This window comes from Zalophus californianus, chromosome 13, assembly GCF_009762305.2.
Source record: "Zalophus californianus isolate mZalCal1 chromosome 13, mZalCal1.pri.v2, whole genome shotgun sequence".
NCBI classification, from domain to species: domain Eukaryota; kingdom Metazoa; phylum Chordata; class Mammalia; order Carnivora; family Otariidae; genus Zalophus; species Zalophus californianus.
Window position 1 is genome coordinate 82,492,056 of NC_045607.1, and position 20,009 is coordinate 82,512,064.

The 20,009-nt window shown below is 44.3% G+C and overlaps 1 protein-coding gene across 10 annotated transcripts in view; it reads left to right on the forward strand.

The window, feature by feature from the left end:
• TRPM3 (transient receptor potential cation channel subfamily M member 3) overlaps window positions 1-19,263 on the forward strand; it is an 822,204-nt gene extending 802,941 nt beyond the window's left edge. For 8 of the 10 annotated variants that reach the window (XM_027615317.2, XM_027615318.2, XM_027615319.2 and 5 more), the window contains 4 exons: window positions 55-205; window positions 323-522; window positions 2,402-2,534; window positions 10,816-19,263. In XM_027615317.2, coding sequence (XP_027471118.1) covers window positions 55-205; window positions 323-522; window positions 2,402-2,534; window positions 10,816-12,268 — 1,937 coding nt within the window. In that variant the 3' untranslated portion in view covers window positions 12,269-19,263. The remainder of the gene's footprint in view (window positions 1-54; window positions 206-322; window positions 523-2,401; window positions 2,535-10,815) is intronic. The other 2 variants (XM_027615327.2, XM_027615328.2) reach the window with 2 other exon arrangements.
• The last annotated feature ends 746 nt before the right edge of the window (window positions 19,264-20,009 follow it).

Consider the following 20,009-nt stretch of genomic DNA (forward strand, 5'->3'; position numbering starts at 1 on the left):
TTTTTTATCACAGCACCACGGTTTCTCATTTCTTGCTTCTGTTGCTTCCTTCAGCTCCCTGTGGACAGAATGAGACCCGGGAGGATGGCAAAATAATCCAGTTGCCTCCCTGCAAGACAGGAGCCTGGATTGTGCCGGCCATCATGGCCTGCTATCTTTTAGTGGCGAACATCCTGCTGGTCAACCTGCTCATCGCAGTCTTTAAGTAAGTGGGTCCTTCCTCAGAGGGCTTGGGACAGAGTGGAGGCCGGGGGAGGGCAGGCTCTGGTGCCTCAGAAAGGAGTGGAGTTTCTCGCTTGATTCTCTCTCATCTCTATTTCAGCAATACATTCTTTGAGGTAAAATCAATATCCAACCAAGTGTGGAAGTTTCAGAGGTATCAGCTCATCATGACTTTCCATGAAAGGCCAGTTCTGCCCCCACCTCTGATCATCTTTAGCCACATGACCATGATATTCCAGCATCTGTGTTGCCGATGGAGAAAACACGAGAGCGACCCAGATGAGAGGGACTATGGCCTGAGTAAGCTTCGGGTGACAGCCCTGGGCCACCACAAAGTAGGAATTCCTACGACCTCCTGCAGACAGTCATGTAGGACCCCGTGCCCACCTGGTTCCTCTGGCATCCCGCAGACTGCTGACAGCTCTAAACACTCAGGAGGGCCCGGGAGGGTGCGCTTCCGTGGGAAACAGTGCAGAAAAGACATGAGAGGCTGAAATGGAGCATTCGTAGCCTCACATCTTTCTTAGGGAATAAAACCAGTCCTCCGGCAGAGCTGTTTTAGCACCTTCACAGGTTCTAAACTTCGTGCTGTCCAGAGACGCCCCACCGCAAAATATATGCACCATATTAATGTGCTCCCGACGCTACATTATATATAAGGCAGGCGTCATTACCTGGGTTGAGGTGGGTTGCAGGTGACTAAGTTTGATTTTCCATGATCATTTCTGGACCTGTCATTTTCGGGGGGTCTTAAACATTCCCCAAGTCTTAGGAAGTCATGTATGACTTCATGAGGAAGCCAGCCCTGCTCTCTATTAGTCAAAGGAAAAACAGAAAATGCTCCACCATCCACCTTCTACCCAGTGTTTCTAAAAGGAGGTTCTATTGGCTTTGGGGTGGAATAATTCTTCAATGTGTGGGATTGTCCCACACATTGCAGAAGATTTAGCACATCCGGCCTCCACACACTGAATACCAATAGCTCCTGCAGGTCCCTAAATGTCCCTTACTACCCCACCCACAGTTAAGAACCACTGAGAATCCAGCCCCATACAAGCAAGCTCCTGTGGTTTCTCAAAGTGTGTCAAAGAGACTGCCTATACTAAATCTACTGAACCAAAGCCTCTGGGATTGTGGCCCAGGAGGTACCTCTCGGTGATCACTAGTGCTCTAAAGCTCAAACCAAAGCCACTTCCTCAATTGCTTCTCGAAGTCTGAAGTTTTTAACAACTTCCCTGACAAAGCAATGCCCAACTTCGTTCTAGACATTAAAACTAGACAGCTGAAGAGGGCCAGGAATTCCAGAATTCACTGTTTCCACCAAAAACACAAGTCTAGGCAAATAGAAAGCTTCGAGGGAAAAAGGTTCAAATTTCCACTAGGCTCTTTGTATGGTGTATCACTAATGAATTACTCTCCGTGATAGTAACAGAAAACCAGACTAACGACACCACAGATGAATAAAGTTCTATTTTTCTCAAGTAATAAAGAGTGAAGAGGGTCCAGAGCTCAGCAATGGCTCCCTGAAGTCAAAGACCCTGAGTCCTGTTTTTAGGCTCCGCTCTTCGTTATTGCACTGTCTTACCTCATGGTAGCAAAATAGCTGCTGTGTTCCCAGTCATCACATTCATGTTCAAGGCAGGAAGATTGGGAAAGGTGAGAAAATGTAGAGAGAAGCAGCTACCTCTGAATAGTTTAGCAGGAAAGCAGAACCTCTTCCCAGCACACCACCCCTCCCTGCAGCAGACTTCTTTCTCTGGAGCCGAACTGGGTCCTGTGGCTGCTACCAACTTTAGAGGGGGCTGGAGATGTGGGGATGTGGCTTTCCAGCCTCAGCTGTGGGTGTCTGCCTCACTCCACAAACCAGAAATTGAACTTTTGAGTAACCTGCTTTTCCTTTGATTTAGCTCCTTTCTCAGCCTTACAATATGTATAATTCTAACCAGTCCCTGCAGTGAACCAGATACACTGAGGACAACTTCAGGGCTCCATAGTGAGTCTAATGCACGGGAGGACAGTGACAGAGGTTGCCCAACTGGGTTTGGATTTAGCCTGTGACTTCGTAAAGAATCTCGGCCCCTTTTCTTAATCTTGATTAAATGAGGAATGTCATTAGGCCCACAGATCACGTGCCATTGCTTATCCTTCCTGTCTTATATCTCTCGCCTTTTTTCCACAGAGCTGTTCATAACTGATGATGAGCTCAAGAAAGTACACGATTTCGAAGAGCAGTGCATAGAGGAATATTTCAGAGAAAAGGACGATCGATTCAACTCATCTAATGATGAGAGGATACGGGTGACTTCGGAAAGGTATGTTCCATGGGCACGTGCCTCTCACAAGGATGTTTTTTGTCGTGGCATGCCTTATTGATTGTTTCTGTTTGCACAGTCCCCCAAAACAGAGATCCCCCCATGTGTTTATTCTTATTGTCCAAGCTTATGAGAGAAAGGAACATTGTCTAAAGCCTTTACAGACCAAAATCCCCTACTTACAGATCCTGGACTTCTGCAGGAGGCGATAGCACCCACTCTCCTGGACACTAGGTTGTTGAGTCTAGGACAGGGCTTGCTGGCTCAGACCAGAAATTGGAATGTTCCAGCCCAGACACCAACCATGAGAGACTCAGCCCAATGCCAGGGTCTCCAGCAGGTTGGTGTTTCATGTAGATCTCTGGTCATCTTTTCGGGAGGAGTAGAACAGCCCTCGTATGTGGTTTATATGGGTGTTCAGTGCCTTCTGAATCAACAGCAGCGAGAGACTTGTGAATTAGTTACAATAATGGGTGAGGGATTTTTTTCAGAATTATTTTGTTTTATGTTGATAGAACAAGATAAAAGCAAAGGAAGAGAAGCAGATTCTTCTACCCAGTGGTGACATACTTTTAGATCTCACTGGCCAAATAGTTTTTGTGGACCAGTAAGACTATAAGAAAAAAGAAATCCCAAAATATAAAGAAGAGAATCCTGGAAATGTAATAAATCTAGCTTAATGCAAAGGAATTTACATTTTCTGATTTTTCTCATTTGGCTGTAGACTAATAAAAACTTCATTCTGGGCTGGCATGTTCAAAACCCAGCATTTGGGAACCACTGTGATAAAGAACGTGCAGACTATTACAAAGCATTGATGTAACTTTAAATTGTTAGCCTTTGAGATATGAAGATGGCACTATTATAAATAGTGGGAAAAGGCATTGTATTGATGACTTCAGTTGATATGATTTAGACTTCTAAGATATGAGTCAGTGACCTCAAGTTTTCAAGAAATGACATTTTATCTGCTCACCCACTTCGTACACTCTCTAGTGGCTCTGTAGAAATTACACAAGGGGCATTCTTCTGTCCCTGGCTCTTCGTTTCTTTAAAGGATGCAGTCTAGGTAAGCAGGTATATACATACATGCCATTGAGTGATTGTATCCATTGGTACTCGGCCAATATTAACGAAGTTTAAAGCTGCGCACAAATGCTATGCACATCTGTCATTGCACAAAAGAGCATTCTAGGGCGATATGATGTGAAGCAATTTTCTGGCAAACAGAGGAAGAGGAGCTATAAATCTAAAAATCTCTCATTCTGAGGCCTTGAAAAAGCTTTTTCTTAATGGACATATAGCCATGTGTTTTCCAGAAAATTGTGCCACATGGACACATTGCCTATTGCTCAAACATATTTCCAAAGCATATATGTACCAGAGACTTTGCAGTGTTTTTTGGCCTCAGAAAGCTACAGACCTGGGAGCAAAGAAAGGTAGGGGGAAGGAGCGTTGAGATGCAAGGAAGCCTTCACCTCTCTGGGGAACTGGAATGAGAGGTACAGACACCAGCACCTGTGAACGTGTTGTGACTATGTCACCGGTTCCTTGGAACTGGATGGAAACAGGAAGGAACTATATATAGCACCTTCACCTGAGCCTCTCCCCCCCCCCCACCTGCAAACACTTCCAGGAGACCCCTTTCCCAAGACCCTCTTCCTCTTGGGGGTGGTTACAGAGCTCTACCCTCAAGGACGATGACCTAGGTGAGCAATCCCCAGAAATTCCGCACCGATCATAGGCACCCCCTTCCTGTGTCTTCCGGATGAGCTGGCTTTCTGGAGGAACGGGGTGGGAGGCCTGGAGGACCAGGACAAGTTCACAACCACGCCCCGGTGCCGGAGACGTGAACCCAAGCCCAGGCTTCGTCCTACTTCAATTCCTTCTGTCTGTGTTTGGGGTTTGATTTTTGGTGGTGGTGGTGGTGGTGGCGGTGGTGGTTTGTTTTGATTTGCAAGTGTACCCAAAAGTAAATCTCCAAACACTAGAATTGCACGCCACAAAACAGAAACGCCACAAGGTGCACGAGGGAACAAAGATCAACCAAGGAGATAGAGGACCCGTATTATGTGGCTCACGCATTCTCCAGGACCTCTTTCTGAGCAGAATGGCAGGCGAAATCACCTGTCCTGTTTACATTCAGTAAATATATAGATAATAGAGATAACAAACGATAGATAATGGATAGACAATATATCGCACATTGGGATAGGTACATATGTTTAATTTACATAATTAACTATACCCATAGTATACAGGGTATTATTTAATTCTCCCTTCACGTTAGCCCCAATACAGGGATTTGAGGTCAGAAAACTTAAGGGCTGGCTCTGCCCTGCTAAAAGACTTGGGAAAAGGGTTTCTTTACATAGCGAGCCCCACGCTCCTCTCCCTGCCACTGCCTGTAAAACATAACTTATTTATGTAAGTTTTACTTGCATAAACCTTTTTAGAAATACAGAGATACTTCCATAATTGTCAACTTAAATGCATCATTCCTAAGTCATAGTTTTGTACCCAAATGGTATCAAAAGAGCACGATACAATATTCGGGAGATCATTAACACCTCATAAGAATCGATTCTGAAAAATCCTTCTTTTTCCCATTTTATATACATATTTATCTTTTTCATTTTATCTCAAGACAGAACCAAGACATTGGCATGACTCCAAAAATACCTTCCATGACAGCACTGGCCCCCGTTCTACCACCTCTCCTTTGGTTAATAACCAGCCAGGTATCCACGTTTCTCCCCTCAGCCCAGTGTGTCAACCTCCCTGCTAAAATCACAATGTACTCCATCAAAATATGATGCATCTGCGTTACTGTATTGGTCTGGATTATCAAGATAAGATGAATACTGTGCCCATAAAGTCTCCTGTTAATGGACCTATCTTTTTATTTTTTTTTAAAGATTTTATTTATTTATTTGACAGAGAGAGACATAGCGAGAGAGGGAACACAAGCAGGGGGAGCGGGAGAGGGAGAAGCAGGCTTCCTGCTGAGCAGGGAGCCCGATGCGGGGCGCGATCCCAGGACCCTGGGATCACGACCTGAGCCGAAGGCAGATGCTTAACGACTGAGCCACCCAGGCGCCCCTGAACCTGTCTTTTTAAAGTACTCAAAAGGTACTGAGCTATTCCATAATGCTGTCTAGAATTTACGTCGAACTCATATAATTCCTAGAATTCAGGAACTTTTCATATAAGAAAAACCTTTTCCTATCTCCAGTCTCCTGGCATTTCTTTATTATTTCCCCACTTGTTTTTAAGGGTTGCCTACGTTTTCTGGTGATCACAGCTGCAAGTTCTTTTCTGGTTTCTTTAACTCATTTAAAGCACGGTTTGCAAACTGGTGGCTCGTGGGCAACATCTGCCCACAGAGCGCCGTTGGGTTAGGCTTGCAGTGATTGTTAAAATCCATTCTGAATGCCTCTGGCCTGGGCGTGCCCTCGGCTGCCACAGAATCCCTGCTTCTGTCCTCACAGGCTTCTCTGCTTCACCTGCCTTCTCCATCTGCCCTCCCCGTAGGCATTTAGTTCTCAGGCCCCTCACTTACAGCTTCCTGATCATCCTTCCCATCACCCCACCTGTCAAGTTCCAGCTGTCAGAAGAAGTTGCAGTTGGAATTTTCTTCTCTCCAGGAACAATTTAAGCGAATAGGATATATATTGTTTCTAGCATCGTTTATCTAACATTATCTTTCCTGAGCCAGAGGGCTTTGTGCCCTTTGTGCTCTTCACCTAGATCCAAAAAAAGGAATAGTCATGTGACTATTAACAGTGTATTCAACTTCTAATTTCCATAACAAAGGGAGAGAAGAATAACTTAGGATATACGAGTCTCATAAGTAATCAAAAACCAGTATAAGCCAAAAAAGAACTTCACCCACCTCCCGACCGTATCTTTTTCCAGTGCTGATATTTGGGATCCCCACTGACTGAGTTGGATTTAAATTGCGCTCCCTTTTTCTTCCCAGAATGACGAGAAGGATGACTGGCCCAAAGGGAAGGGCAGGTGACCCCAAGGGACTTAAATAATTCCCAAATTAGATATCAGTCTGTGGATAAGCAAGAGTTTGCTTTATTTGTTCTGCATCATTGCCTTTCATTTGAAAACCTGTGTAAGCATGCCCTGGCCTTCTTTTTTATTTTCCCCACAATGTGCCCTGTGACTGGTTCGTGTGACGTGGGGTTGTGTTTGCCCTTCCTCCTGTAGCCATCCTACTGCTAGCGCCCCAGGGAATATTTTTTAATTTAAATTCAATTCAATTAACATATAGTATATTATCAGTTGCAGAGGTAGAACTTAGTGATTCGTCAGTTGCATACAACACCCAGCGCTCATTCCATCACGCGCCCCCCTTAATGCCCATCCCCCAGTTGCCCCATCCCCCCCGCCCACCTCCCTTCCAGCGACCCTCAGTTGGTTCCCTAAAGAGTCTCTTAGGATTTGCCTCCCTCTCAGTTGTCATCTTATTTTATTTGAGATTTAAAACAGGCGTGGTGGGGGCGCCTGGGTGGCTCGGTCGGTTAAGCGTCTGCCTTCGGCTCAGGTCACGGTCCCAAAGTCCTCGGATCGAGTCCCACATCGGGCTCCCTGCTCAGTAGGGAGCCTGCTTCTCCCTCTCCCTCTGCTGCTCCCCCTGCTTGTGCGCCCTCTCTCTCCTTCTCTCTCTTTATCAAATAACTAACTAACTAACTAACTAAATCTTTTAAAAAATAAATAAAACAGGCATGGCCTGCCGATCCTCGTTTCTCTTCCACTGCATTTCCTTTAACCACATTTTGAGGTTATCAGGAAAGAAAATGAACTTGTAGAAAGTAACAGTTCTCAAGAAATAGCATTTTGAAGCTGAAATTTTCTGTGTCATTGGAATCTTCTTGTGAATGCCCTTTGCTTCCTCATATTGGCCATTACAGGCTGGCTGTCTTCTTCCCTGGGCTTCTCACCAACCCATTTGTGTGCCCTCTGGTGGGGTCCCGGCTCTGCCTTTCTTGGGCATCCGGGGACAGGGGACATCTCACGTCCTTCCAGGACCCCGTTGAGTCCCCCTTGGGCTTGCTTCCTGAGTGATGCTGAATAAGCCCTGTGAAGACCAGAGACATGAAAAAGGGAAAGAAAAATAGAGTGTTCTTCCCACATGGCATCTTCCTTTCCGTGGTCCCTCTTTTTTTCCTTACTTAGTGACTTCCTGTATCTCTCTCCTTGAGACTTCCTATTGATTCATAAATTCTTTCCATTCTTACCTCTGTTTTATCTCCTGAGTGGTTTGACCGGAGTCAGCAACTAGTGACTGCAGTCATGACTCAAAACTCTCGTCTTGCCCCTCACACCAATTTGTATCGGTGATGCACACCCATGTACAATCCCTTCTCAAAGAAATGTTTTAAGATTAAGGGAGGCACTCTGTTTATAGAACAAACCTATGTAAATTTGATTCTAGGATCTTTTCTTCCTTTATAACTCCTGTATTAAACCTGTACAGTTATATTCATGACCTAAATGATCATACAGTTTGGTGGTTAAACACATCCAGAAATCCAGGAGAAGATGGATGAAACAGCCCGTCCCCCCCCCCCCCCCGGCCCCCCCTCTCCCCGCCCAAGTCTTACAGCTCAAAACACCTCAGAGCCCACACCAGAGAACCCACTGAGGAGAGATTCAGTGAAGAATAGCTCCTTGGTCCTGTTCTAGCTGTCTTCCCCACCACCTCCCACTATTCCATTCCCCGGGGCCATGCTCCTTTCCTTTGCTCTGAGGTTCCCCTTGGGCCCCTCTTTGCTTGCCTTGAAAACACTCTTTCCCCTTGTACCACCTCTCTGTTCTTCCCATCCTGCTGGGCTCCTTAGTTCCTGTCCTATTTACTACCCACGACCAGCTCCTAACTCTCTTCCATTGCCTCATGGTGCCTTAGCTCTGCCTCCCACCTGCTGCTTTGCAGTGTTGGATCCTTGGGCTGAAGGCAGGTGGGACGCAGGGAGGGAGCTCCCCACAGAGCAGGGAGATACTTTATAACGTTCAGACCCATGGTCACAGGCAGTTATGCTAAAAGAGCCTCTTTAGCTCTTTCCATACCAACCTTGTATATTGCTGATAGAGGCAGAAATGTGGCCCGAGGCCAGAGAATCACACACACCCACTCTGGCCAGAAGAGCATTTTGTTTGTTTGTTTTTGTTTTTGTTTTTGTTTTTTAAAGCCTACAGGTCCGGGGCACCTGGGTGGCTCAGTCGGTGAGGCATCTGCCTTCAGCTCGGGTCAGGATACCAGAGTCCTGGGATGGAGTCCTGCATCGGGCTCCTTGCCCAGTGGGGAGCCTGCTTCTCCCTCTGCCGCTCCCCCTGCTTGTCTCTCTCTCTCTCTCTCTCTCTCTCTGTCAAATAAATATATATAAAAAAAAAAAAAAGACCTTCAGGTCCTCAGACAGGGGAACCACATCCCTCTTATTCCTCCTTGGGGCACCCTGAAACGTGTATTCTTCTCTGATGGAGGTGTTGCTACTATTAACATATTGCCGCCGCCACCCACCCCTTGCCCCCTTCACAAGAGCTGGGGGGACCCAGCTCCAATTCCCACCATTGTTCCGTTGTTCGTAAAGCACATTCTCTACCCGCCGGCGTGTTTCTTTGAAGGGTCAGCCATCAGGGGCCTTACTGTGCACACTGGGAGTATTGGAAAAGTATCTTTATCTTCAGCCTCTATAGAAAAGTTGTGAATGGATCTCCTGTAGAGCCTCCCAAAGATTTGACTTGGGGCATTTCACAGTGAAAGTTGGAGGTCAAAGCAAAGCTTGGCTCTGGTTTCTCCTTTCCCAGTCAAGTGAAAGCTGTGACACAATTTTATTTTATTTTATTTTATTTTATTTTATTTTATTTTATTTTATTTTATTTTATTTTATTTTATTTTATTTTATTTATTTATAAAGATTTTATTTATTCAGTTGACAGAGAGAGACACACAGCGAGAGAGGGAACACAAGCAGGGGGAGCAGGAGAGGGAGAAGCAGGCTTCCCGCCGAGCAGGGAGCCTGATGCGGGGCTCGATCCCAGGACCCTGGGATCATGACCTGAGCTGAAGGCAGCCACTTAACTGACTAAGCCACCCAGGCGCCCCACAATTTTATTTTAAATATGTGGACTCTGTCTTTGTAAATAAATATCCAGGCAGCCTACTAGACCATTGGAATCAAGTTCATAACCGCGATTGTCTAGGTGAACTGTTAGTGACACCTGGCAGCATGGCAATGGAAAAAGGAATATGAGATAGATCATGCCCTTGAGAATTTCCAGTGGGGAGGGTAAAGACATCTAGAAATAACTGTAAAAGAAGGCATCTGTGACCAGCTACCCAGAGAGAAACAGAGAGAGAGAGAGGAATAGCAAAATTTACTTGTTGATACACACTCCAGGGTTTACCACAAATTACTTTATGTAATCTTGGTTAAATTCCTTGATGTTTGCTTTTCCTTTATTAATGAAAGGCTTGGGTTAAATTAGATCACCTCCAGGTGCCTCAGTGACAGGACTGTATTAATTCCTTTGGAGGCGCTAAATTTTAAAAAGATTATTGTGAACGGCAACAACAAAAAGAAAGATTATTATATAAATGCAAAATAGGGTCACGTGGGTGGCTCAGTCAGTTAAGCGTCTGCCTTCAGCTCAGGTCCTGATCCCAGGGTCCTGAGATCAAGCCCCAAGTCCAGTTCCCTGCTCAGCAGGGAGCCTGCTTCTCCCTCTCCCTCTGCTGCTCCCCCTCCTTGCACACACACACACACACTCTCTCTCTCTCTCTCTCTCTCTCTCTCGCTGTCAAATAAATAAATAAATAAATAAAATCTGTAAAAAAATAAAATAAATGCAAAGTAAAAATAACCCCAGTCCATACTCCAAGTCTTCCTCAGTCTCGTGGACACTGCCACGAGAAAAGCTGCCTTCTAAAATTCTGTTGTGCACTTCTGAGTAAAGCCATCAAAAGACAACATTCTCATTTTGGTGGTGACTGATTAAGCCGACGCCCTAATACTTGGTTAGTTCATTAAACCCCACCCCAAGTCCCAGCTAAGTCATGAGGTGCTTTGGCCCCACTCCACTTCAATAAGAACTAGTCAACTTTGGTGTTTATTGGGATTGTGCATTAAATTTTACTGAGTGGAAAGGGGTTTGGTAGATAAATACCACTGGATTAGATCATCTCTCAGGCCTCTTCCAGCTCAAAACGATTTAGATTCTCCAGAGAGGAACCCGGCCTTGTGTGACCCTCATTCTGTTTCTCGCCCAGGGTGGAGAACATGTCCATGCGGCTGGAGGAAGTCAACGAGAGAGAGCACTGCATGAAGGCCTCGCTCCAGACCGTGGACATTCGGCTGGCACAGCTCGAGGACCTCATTGGGCGCATGGCCACAGCCCTAGAGCGCCTGACAGGTCTGGAGCGGGCTGAGTCCAACAAAATCCGCTCCCGGACCTCGTCTGACTGCACAGACGCCGCCTACATCGTGCGCCAGAGCAGCTTCAACAGCCAGGAGGGGAACACCTTCAAGCTCCAAGAGAGTATAGACCCTGCAGGTGAGGAGACCATGTCCCCAACTTCTCCAACCCTAATGCCCCGTATGAGAAGCCATTCTTTCTATTCAGTCAATATGAGAGACAAAGGTGGTATAGAAAAGTTGGAGAGTCTTTTTAAAGAAAGGTCCCTGAGCCTACACCGGGCTACTAGCTCCCACTCTGTAGCAAAAGAGTCCAAAGCTCCTGCAGCTCCTGCAAACACCTTGGCCATCGTTCCTGACTCCAGAAGACCGTCTTCGTGTATAGACATCTATGTCTCTGCCATGGATGAACTGCACTGTGATATAGACCCTCTGGACAATTCCGTGAACATCCTTGGGCTGGGTGAGCCCAGCTTTTCGGCTCCAGCACCTTCCACAGCTCCTTCGAGTAGTGCCTATGCAACTCTTGCACCCACAGACCAACCTCCAAGCCGGAGCATTGACTTTGAGGACATCACCTCCATGGACACTAGATCTTTTTCTTCAGACTACACCCACCTCCCAGAATGCCAAAACCCCTGGGACACTGAGCCTCCAATGTACCAGAGCCTCGAGCGTTCCAAAAGCAGCCGCTACCTAGCCACCACACCCTTTCTTCTAGAAGAGGCCCCCATCGTGAAATCTCATAGCTTTATGTTTTCTCCTTCGAGGAGCTACTACGCCAATTTTGGGGTGCCCGTGAAAACAGCAGAATACACAAGTATTACAGACTGTATTGACACAAGGTGTGTCAATGCCCCTCAGGCGATTGCTGACAGGGCCACCTTCCCTGGCGGTCTTGGAGGCAAAGTGGAGGATTCATCTTGTTGCCATCCCGAGCGAGAAGCAGAACTGAGTCACCCCAGCTCTGACAGTGAGGAGAACGAGGCCAAAGGCCGGAGAGCCACCATGACAGTACCCGCCCGGGAGGGTGATAACTCGGACAGAACCCTGTCCAACAACATCACGGTTCCCAAGATAGAGCGTGCCAACAGCTACTCGGCGGAGGAGCCAAGCGTGCCATATGCACACACCAGGAAGAGCTTCTCCATCAGTGACAGACTCGACAGGCAGCGGAACACAGCAAGCCTGCGAAATCCCTTCCAGAGGAGTAAGTCCTCCAAGCCAGAGGGACGAGCGGACAGCCTGTCCATGAGGAGACTGTCCAGAACATCCGCCTTCCACAGCTTTGAAAGCAAGCACAACTAAACCTTCTTAATAAGCATGGCAGGAGGCTCAAGAATCCAGCCCTAAAATTCTCCCCGAATCCCACCTGTTCCCCTTCCTAGAAACATACCTGCTTTATTCTTAGCTGAGCAAAACAAGCGATGCCTTGGGAGGTGTTAACTCAAAGGTGACTTCTGGGCCACAGATCGAGAAAGCACTCTGTCTATAGCCCAGCGCCAAACACAGGGGCTTTAAGTCGTGTTCATACTTGATGGGTAGGGAGGCAAGAGAGGGAGAAGAAGGGTTGCGTTGAATGTGTATGTCTGGTGACTTCAGAAAGCCATGAGCTCTGGGAAGGAAGGGGCTTCAAGCACTCTCCATGCCAGGAGGCATCTTTCCATTTCTGACCATTATCAGGAGTTTTAGGATACAGGGCTAATTTGCGAAATAAGATAAAATAAAGTAGCCAGCATACAAATGAGATATTCTAAACTTCAATTCTGTTTTCTTTTCACATTGGCTCCATCACTGGTGACTGATGAAGAGCATCCTTTTTATTCAGTATAAGCCGGCAGCAAGCAGTTCTACCTAACGTCCCACATCCTTCTCATGCCAACACTTCTGTAATTGATCATTATAAAGAAAAAACAAGGTAACAGTCATAGTTCACCTGTCTCTTATATATTCACTTCTGGTGCCACAACTGTTTATCTTTCTTGAAGAAAATAAAGGGAAAAGAAATGCCTTTTTGTATTGCAATCAAAATGAAAGAAGAATTGAGGCTAAAAACAAATGTCAAGTGGTTTATTATATACAGTGGGCATTCGAGTATAGTTGAGCAAGCTCAGGATGAATGTAATTAAATAATTTTATATTTTTTAATTTATTTTGTACCTCACCTGTCATCAGTCACGTCACTCACTGAATATGTGATAGTGAACTAAAAGAAAGAAATATATGCAGTGGGCAGAAGGCACCTTAAATTGCCATGTGGTATACTGTTACATTCTCACCATCCGTGTCTTGTGTCATGCTGCTGTGTGATTGTCATCATTTGCATGGCTCCACCATGTCTTCTGGACATCTCCAAGATGTACCTGGAAATTCTTCACACCGCTCATCACATGACCATTTTGTATATGAAGATCTGCTCACACATGGATATTTTCATACCTAGAGTTTTGCTGTTTAATCTGAGCTCAGCATAAATTTCATTGGAGTTTTTCAAGGGCTGGTATCTTTTTTATGGAAATGTTCCAAAGTACTTTTTAAGGAAGTTTCAAATCATAAATAACCTGAGAATTGACTGGGAATTTGGTATCAACCCAAAGCCATCAGTTGCAGGCATACCATGAATATTTTTCTTATAGACAGAGCTATAAAAATGATACAGTAGACTCAAGTAGAAAGCAAATAAACTACATAAAGACTTCTATAGTATATGCTGCTTATATACATATATGTGCATTCACACAGAGACATGTTTATATATAGTATCTAAACAGGCATATAGAGCTTTCTTAAGATTTCTTTTCTATCACCGTGAGGTATAATCAGGATATTTTAATATTCAAGGAGTTCCATTGAAAGAGTTCATTCTGTCACGTTGGATTTTTGACAGATGTTGAAATTATGTTTTTTTTAAATCCCTGTGACCTTAATTCTTCCTTGCACCAAACTAAAGTTGCCAAAATGACTGGCTTCCTGCCCTCTGCTTGTTTTCTGTCCGGAAACACTTGCTGCAATGACATCCTATTTAGTCTGGTTTCTCCCGCACAAAGTGATTACGCTAAGTACAATCTGAATTAGACATGCGCATCTAAACCGGATAGTATTACGGACTCTTTAATCCAGACGTCCACTACTAGGTCAGAATCTGGATTTGACGGGGGATAAAGAAATACTGACTCTCAAATCTTCCGATTCCTACTTGTGTCACTGATTTTCAAAAGAATAAAATCTTTAAGGAAAATGACCTAATGTTCTTGGCCCCCAAAATACTATGTGGTTCTCCTGTTGAGTTGTCGTTGTGAGCTCCAGATTTTCTCATAATGTGAAATCAAGTAAGTACGTGGACAAAAGCTCTAGCCTTTAAGTTTGTTTTTGTTTTTGTTTTTGTTTTTAACCCCTCTGCCCCTCTGAACAAGCCTTTTGGATATAGATATAGTTATGAGGCCACATATAAAGAATTAAAGAATTCCTTTTCACTCTTTGGTATTTGGGTGAATCGGACATAAGCAACCAGACTCCCTCATGTGTAATTGCTCTAGAAATGCTTACATTTTTTATTGAGCCCCACATTGACTGTTTCCGTTCCAGCAAACATGCCTTTGGTCTGAGAATAAATCAGTTGCCCTTAAACTTCCTTGAGTCATGCATCTCAGTGAGAATCTTATGAAAGCTCTGGGCCCTCTCCCCAGAAAAAAATATACATACATGCAGAGTTGCAGTGTAACTTGAAAGGGTTCATGTACCCCTGGTTCCATGTTGCTTGATAATGAGGAAGAGGAACCATGTTTGTTCATAATCAATACCATTGTAATAGGCACTTTACATTTGAGACCATTTATCTGTGATTCTCAGGAAGGCCAAGTCTCAGCACCAGAGTTGGAACCAGGATTTTGTTCTTTTCGTCCCTTAGATTATATTTTGCTAGTTTGATGTCCTTGTATCCTAATGTTTGATGATTTAAAAAGCCAGAAGGCTCTCTGAGTGAGTCTGTAGAGGAATCCAAGGAGGAGGTGAAACCATTATTCTTTGGCCACAGAGCAGGACATCACAGCACCTCTAGGGCCCCATTCTGGACCGGACGGAAAGTGAGGGAAAGAAATTATGTGCACAAGTGTTTCCATTCATCGTGATTTCTGGAGAGAACAGAAGAGGACCAGGGAAACGCAGTCCTTACCAGTCCTGACCTTGTGACTGCCTGGTTCTTTGGTTGTACAGGAAAACAAAGATCTTACATCTTTCATGACGTGTGCAAGATATATAAGCCAAGTCTAAAGGACGTTAAATGTAAATCGTGCAATTCTCGTGAGCCATTTCTTTCCTGTGCACAGACGTGTGTATTCTCTTTCAACCCATTTCTTCCCATTTCTGGGTTCTCTGCACCCCACTATGGCCTTGATTCAGTGGCCTTGTGCAGTCAAGTTTATGTTCAGCTCATTTATTCCATCCCGTCCCTGATCAAGGAGACGTTAATTACCTGTCTCTGTGAATTAAGCAGCTCATGAGCAGCACATTATTGAGGAACATAAATAAAGTCATAGAGAGCTCATAGAAGTAATAGCTTTGGTTCCATCATCTGCTTCTGAGGTGCCAATTTTTACATGCTACTATATGTAATGATTTGTTCTAAGTCGCTTGTTCCTTTTGAAAAAAAAAAATCAAGGGTGTTTTATGAAAATGGCCATGGAAATTCCCTGATTGACCCACATACTTATAGTTAGAAACTTCCTCCTGGATGGCTTTGAATGAGGAGCTGGAAATCTTGGACACAATTGTCATGGCTAGTTTGTATATTTCTCCAAGCCAGAAGGCATATTAGCAGGCAGAATACAGCACTTTACCAGAACTGGCTTTCCTTTTAAGTCTAAGCTTCCAGGTCCAGGATATATATTTAGCACTTTGAAAGTCCCCCTTAAAAAAAAAAAAAAAATACACACACACACACACACATATATATGAATAATCCAATGGGGAAAATATACTTGTAAAAACACACAGTGTGTTTCTTCTGAATGTTTCAAATGTATTCTAAAAGATGGTTTCTATAGATAATATTATGGTAGATAACTGGATAGTACATTAATTTGACTTTCTGAGGCGGCTATACAGTCTAATCTTCCCGAATGTTTGGGCTGTTTAACTTTTATCTTGGTAATCAATATTATCCAGTCATCCATCATGCTCTATCTATAGACTGTACCATTCGATGTGTCGAGCAATGCTGTATTATAAAACACATGTACACATATATGTAACCCATGTTTCACCCAGCATAGTTGTAGCATGTGGTTGTATTAATGAACGTTACAGGACAGCTTTATAATCATTGACCAATCTGTAACATTCAATAAAGAAGCACATGTTGCAAGGATTAAGTATGTTCCCAACTCCATGTTATTCAGCATCCTCGCAAAATGAGCACTTTTGTTCCCGATCTGCTTTATGGTTTTCACAGTCCTCTAGCCCATGAGGAAATACTTGCATAAGCCGATGTACATCCTCTAACCAGCCCCGTGAGCCGTGGTAGGCGAGTTGTGTTTTGCGAAAGACGAACTGGCATGTGATGCGAAAGACTCTCTGACAAATGAACTTAAAATAATAATTTAAACTCCAGTTGAATTAGCTGTTTGTTTACATCTGCTAACCCCCTGCAGAAGCAGTGTACAGTATTTTATAAATATGTTCATTTAGTAACACTGATATGTTTGTTTCTAGATAAAGTGATGCTACTGTGTAGGTGGTTATATATGTTCTAGATATTGCATTATGACTCACTATTCTTTAACAATAGCAATGTAACTTAAACGAAGTAATCCCTCTCCAAATCCAGTCTTTATTTTGTGGCAACAAAATGCATGCACTGCTTTATGCGTTTCTTTTGACTTTTTAAAGGCACTTAACATTTGACTATTGCCTGCTGTAACACTTAACCCAGCTAGGAATTCGCTCACGTCGTTGGGCTTCTTACACTGTTTGGGGATTATGTTCGATTTTTAAAAATTAAAAACTAAAAAATAACCAAGGGTTTTTTTTTAATCTTTTTTTAAGCTCCGAACAAATAATATGAAATAAAGTATTAACCACAGGGTGTAGAGCCAGGGGACCCAGAGATGACTGGCCAACACCCATGCAGGTGTTGGTGCATCTGTGATACAGGAAAGACACGTTTCTGATTCTTTAGGGCCACTGGGTGCAAATTGCAAAACCAGAGAGGAGAGTGAGAAGTCCATTTGGACAGTGCAGAAAGCCACAGATCATTATGAATGAGTGGCCCAATGATGCATGTGACCTCGCTCCTACCTGGTGGCTTTTCTACCTTGTGTGTGAGCCTGGTCCGGGGGAGAGTAAGGGGTGGGTGACTGGGGGTCTGATCAAGAACTGGGTGACTCTGAAGAGCCTGCCCTTTAAAGAAATCACCATGTCATTATCAGAAGCCATTCATTCAACATTTGGAAAAGAGAGGAGCCACTTTGCATAGTCTTATAAATGACTCCTCTTCCAGCCTGGAGAGAGAACTTCTCTTGGCCTGTGCTGGCCTAAGCTTTCTCTTCTGTGTCAAACATTCTCTTTCCCCAGATCAGAGTCAACCAAAGCAGGGCTTGGTTCTGATTTAAGGGAAACAAGATTTTTTTTCCTTTTCTAATTCACTCGAAAGAAGGTCATTTTGTTACCTTTTCTCTGATGAGTTCCTTGTACTGGTCACTGCTAATGACATCAAGACACGGCGATTTCTATATGTCTGTCTAAAAAAGGATTTTGGTGGCCACGTAATCCACCTGGCAGTAAGAGTGAGGTGAATTTTCCCTTCCCTAAGTTCCCTCGTCTGCCAGCCCCCTTAGGCCTCCAGCCCCTTGCCTGTTTGCACAGCGTTTATGTGCTGGAAGGTGAAAAGGGCACGTAGGGCCACAAGTCCGTGGGCTATCTGCAGAGCGTCGGGACCAACCTTGACCCAGGCGTTCCTCAAGAACAGGCAGGCTGCCCAGAGCATTGGGTCACAGAGGGAAGTTCAGCTTTGCACCTGGATGTGCAGCCTTCTTCACCCCCTTAACTTTCTTCCTTTCTCTTAACCCAGCACAACATGCTTTTTGCCAGACCCACAGACCCTTGGTCCTATGACCTCAGTACCCTGTGGAGCCTGGCGCAGTAATCTGAAACAGTGGCCCCTTGGAAAAAGTCAAGCTTTCAGACTTTGTCCAGCCCTCATCTTCCCACTAACCTAGGCTCCTCCCTCCCCGCACTCTACCCCTTACCCCAAACTCAGCCGGTGTTTGTGTCAGCCCCGTCCAATTCTTTGCCTGTCTGAACCCCAGAAGAGTCCCTCATGTCTTCACCCCAGCTCCCCACGTATCATAAGAACCATCCATCTGCATCTAGTTGGTGGGGCTGCAAGCTCAAGTACATGCAGGGGCTGGATGCAGGACACAAATGTGCCCGTTGGACTCGGGAAAGGCAACAGGAAGAAGTAGGGTTTGTACGGCATGAGAGAACACGTGTCCCACGACAAAAACATTCACATTCTGATTTGTAAACACTCTGCTAGCCAAACAAACATGTCTGCCAACAGCATTCAGTCCCAATAGCAATAGTTTGGGACTTCTGATTTAGGGCCAACCAGGATCATGTTCTTGATCCTGACTTAGTGTATATAAGAAATACACCAAGAACGGAGGTGGGGGGCAGAGAGGAACTCACCCTATTCAGGGTTATTCCTGTTCTCCTGAGAGATGCATGTGTATTTGCTAGCTGCATCTTTCTGGACCCAAAGGCAGGATCTTCGTGAGGGACATATGGAAGAAGAGTACCATAGCATTGTATCAAGGCTTGTCTGCTTCTTGTCACTACAGCGTCTAACTTGAGTTTATATTGCTGTTCCTGCTGTGCAAAACAGTACACACAGTATATTGTACTCATAGTCATTTCATAATCTAGGACTTAGACTCTCATTTGTAAGCATTCTAACCATAGTTTATAATGGGGGAAATTATTCAAATATCATTTTTAAATGAATTCCTATGAATACAACAATTTTGAAATTGGGTTTGTTAAATATATATATACATCTTTTCCTTCTTTGTGTATGGATAGACCGCGGTTGGCATATCTATCGACATTATAAATATATATAAATCCTTAGAGGAATTGTTCTTTTTTAAAGGTCTATTATTGGATTCACAATGCACTTTGAGCTTGTTTGTTTAGATACATAATTCGAAGCAGAAGTTGGCAGATACCATGGGAAAAACTTTCTGAAATTTCTGTAACAAATGTTTTGCAATAAAAAGAAAAAAACTCAGTAGTTTAAAACATGACTTGGGTTTCCTTGTGCATTTATTTGCTATCACTTGATCTCCACTATCTTCATGCCAAGAAGGGTTGGGGTACGCAGAGATAATTGCCTACAGCCCCATCAGTTAACTTGCAGAGCAGAAGCTGCAAACTGGTAGCCTGTGGAAAAGGCTACCCTGGGATGTGCCTAAAGAACAGGGAGGGTTTAATAAGACACAAGGAGGAACTTCAGGTAAAGAGAACACTACTTTGACCAGCCTTCAAATGTTACAGTGCTTCATCCTGGTTGGAACTTCCAGGCAGCTCCATGGAATCTCCAGCATCTCCAGCATCGACCCCGGTTTTGTGAATGAGGCTTTGCTCCAACTAGTCTCTTCCTCTGTACCTTTCCCATTGGCTCTGTCTAGTCAATTTTTTGAAAATGGAATGGCTGGCATAGGAATTTATCTATGTTTATAAATATGCACATTTATGTAACACACAATCTTCAACCACGCGCCCTCAGATTTCTTGGAAAATCAGGTCCACCATCCTTTGCTACCAAAATCTCAGGTTTGGAGCAGCATAGAGCTTCCTTGAAGGAGATACTGATGAAGGTTGAAAAAGATTAATTCTCTAGGGCTAAATTTAAAAGTTAATTTAGATTTAAAAGTAATTTGTCATTACTTACTTGTTGACATTACCCTATTTGATTAAGAGCCAGAACATGGCTTGTTGTATAAAGGCCTAGATTACACATCCTTAACAGTGGAAAGTTCTCAGGAATTAC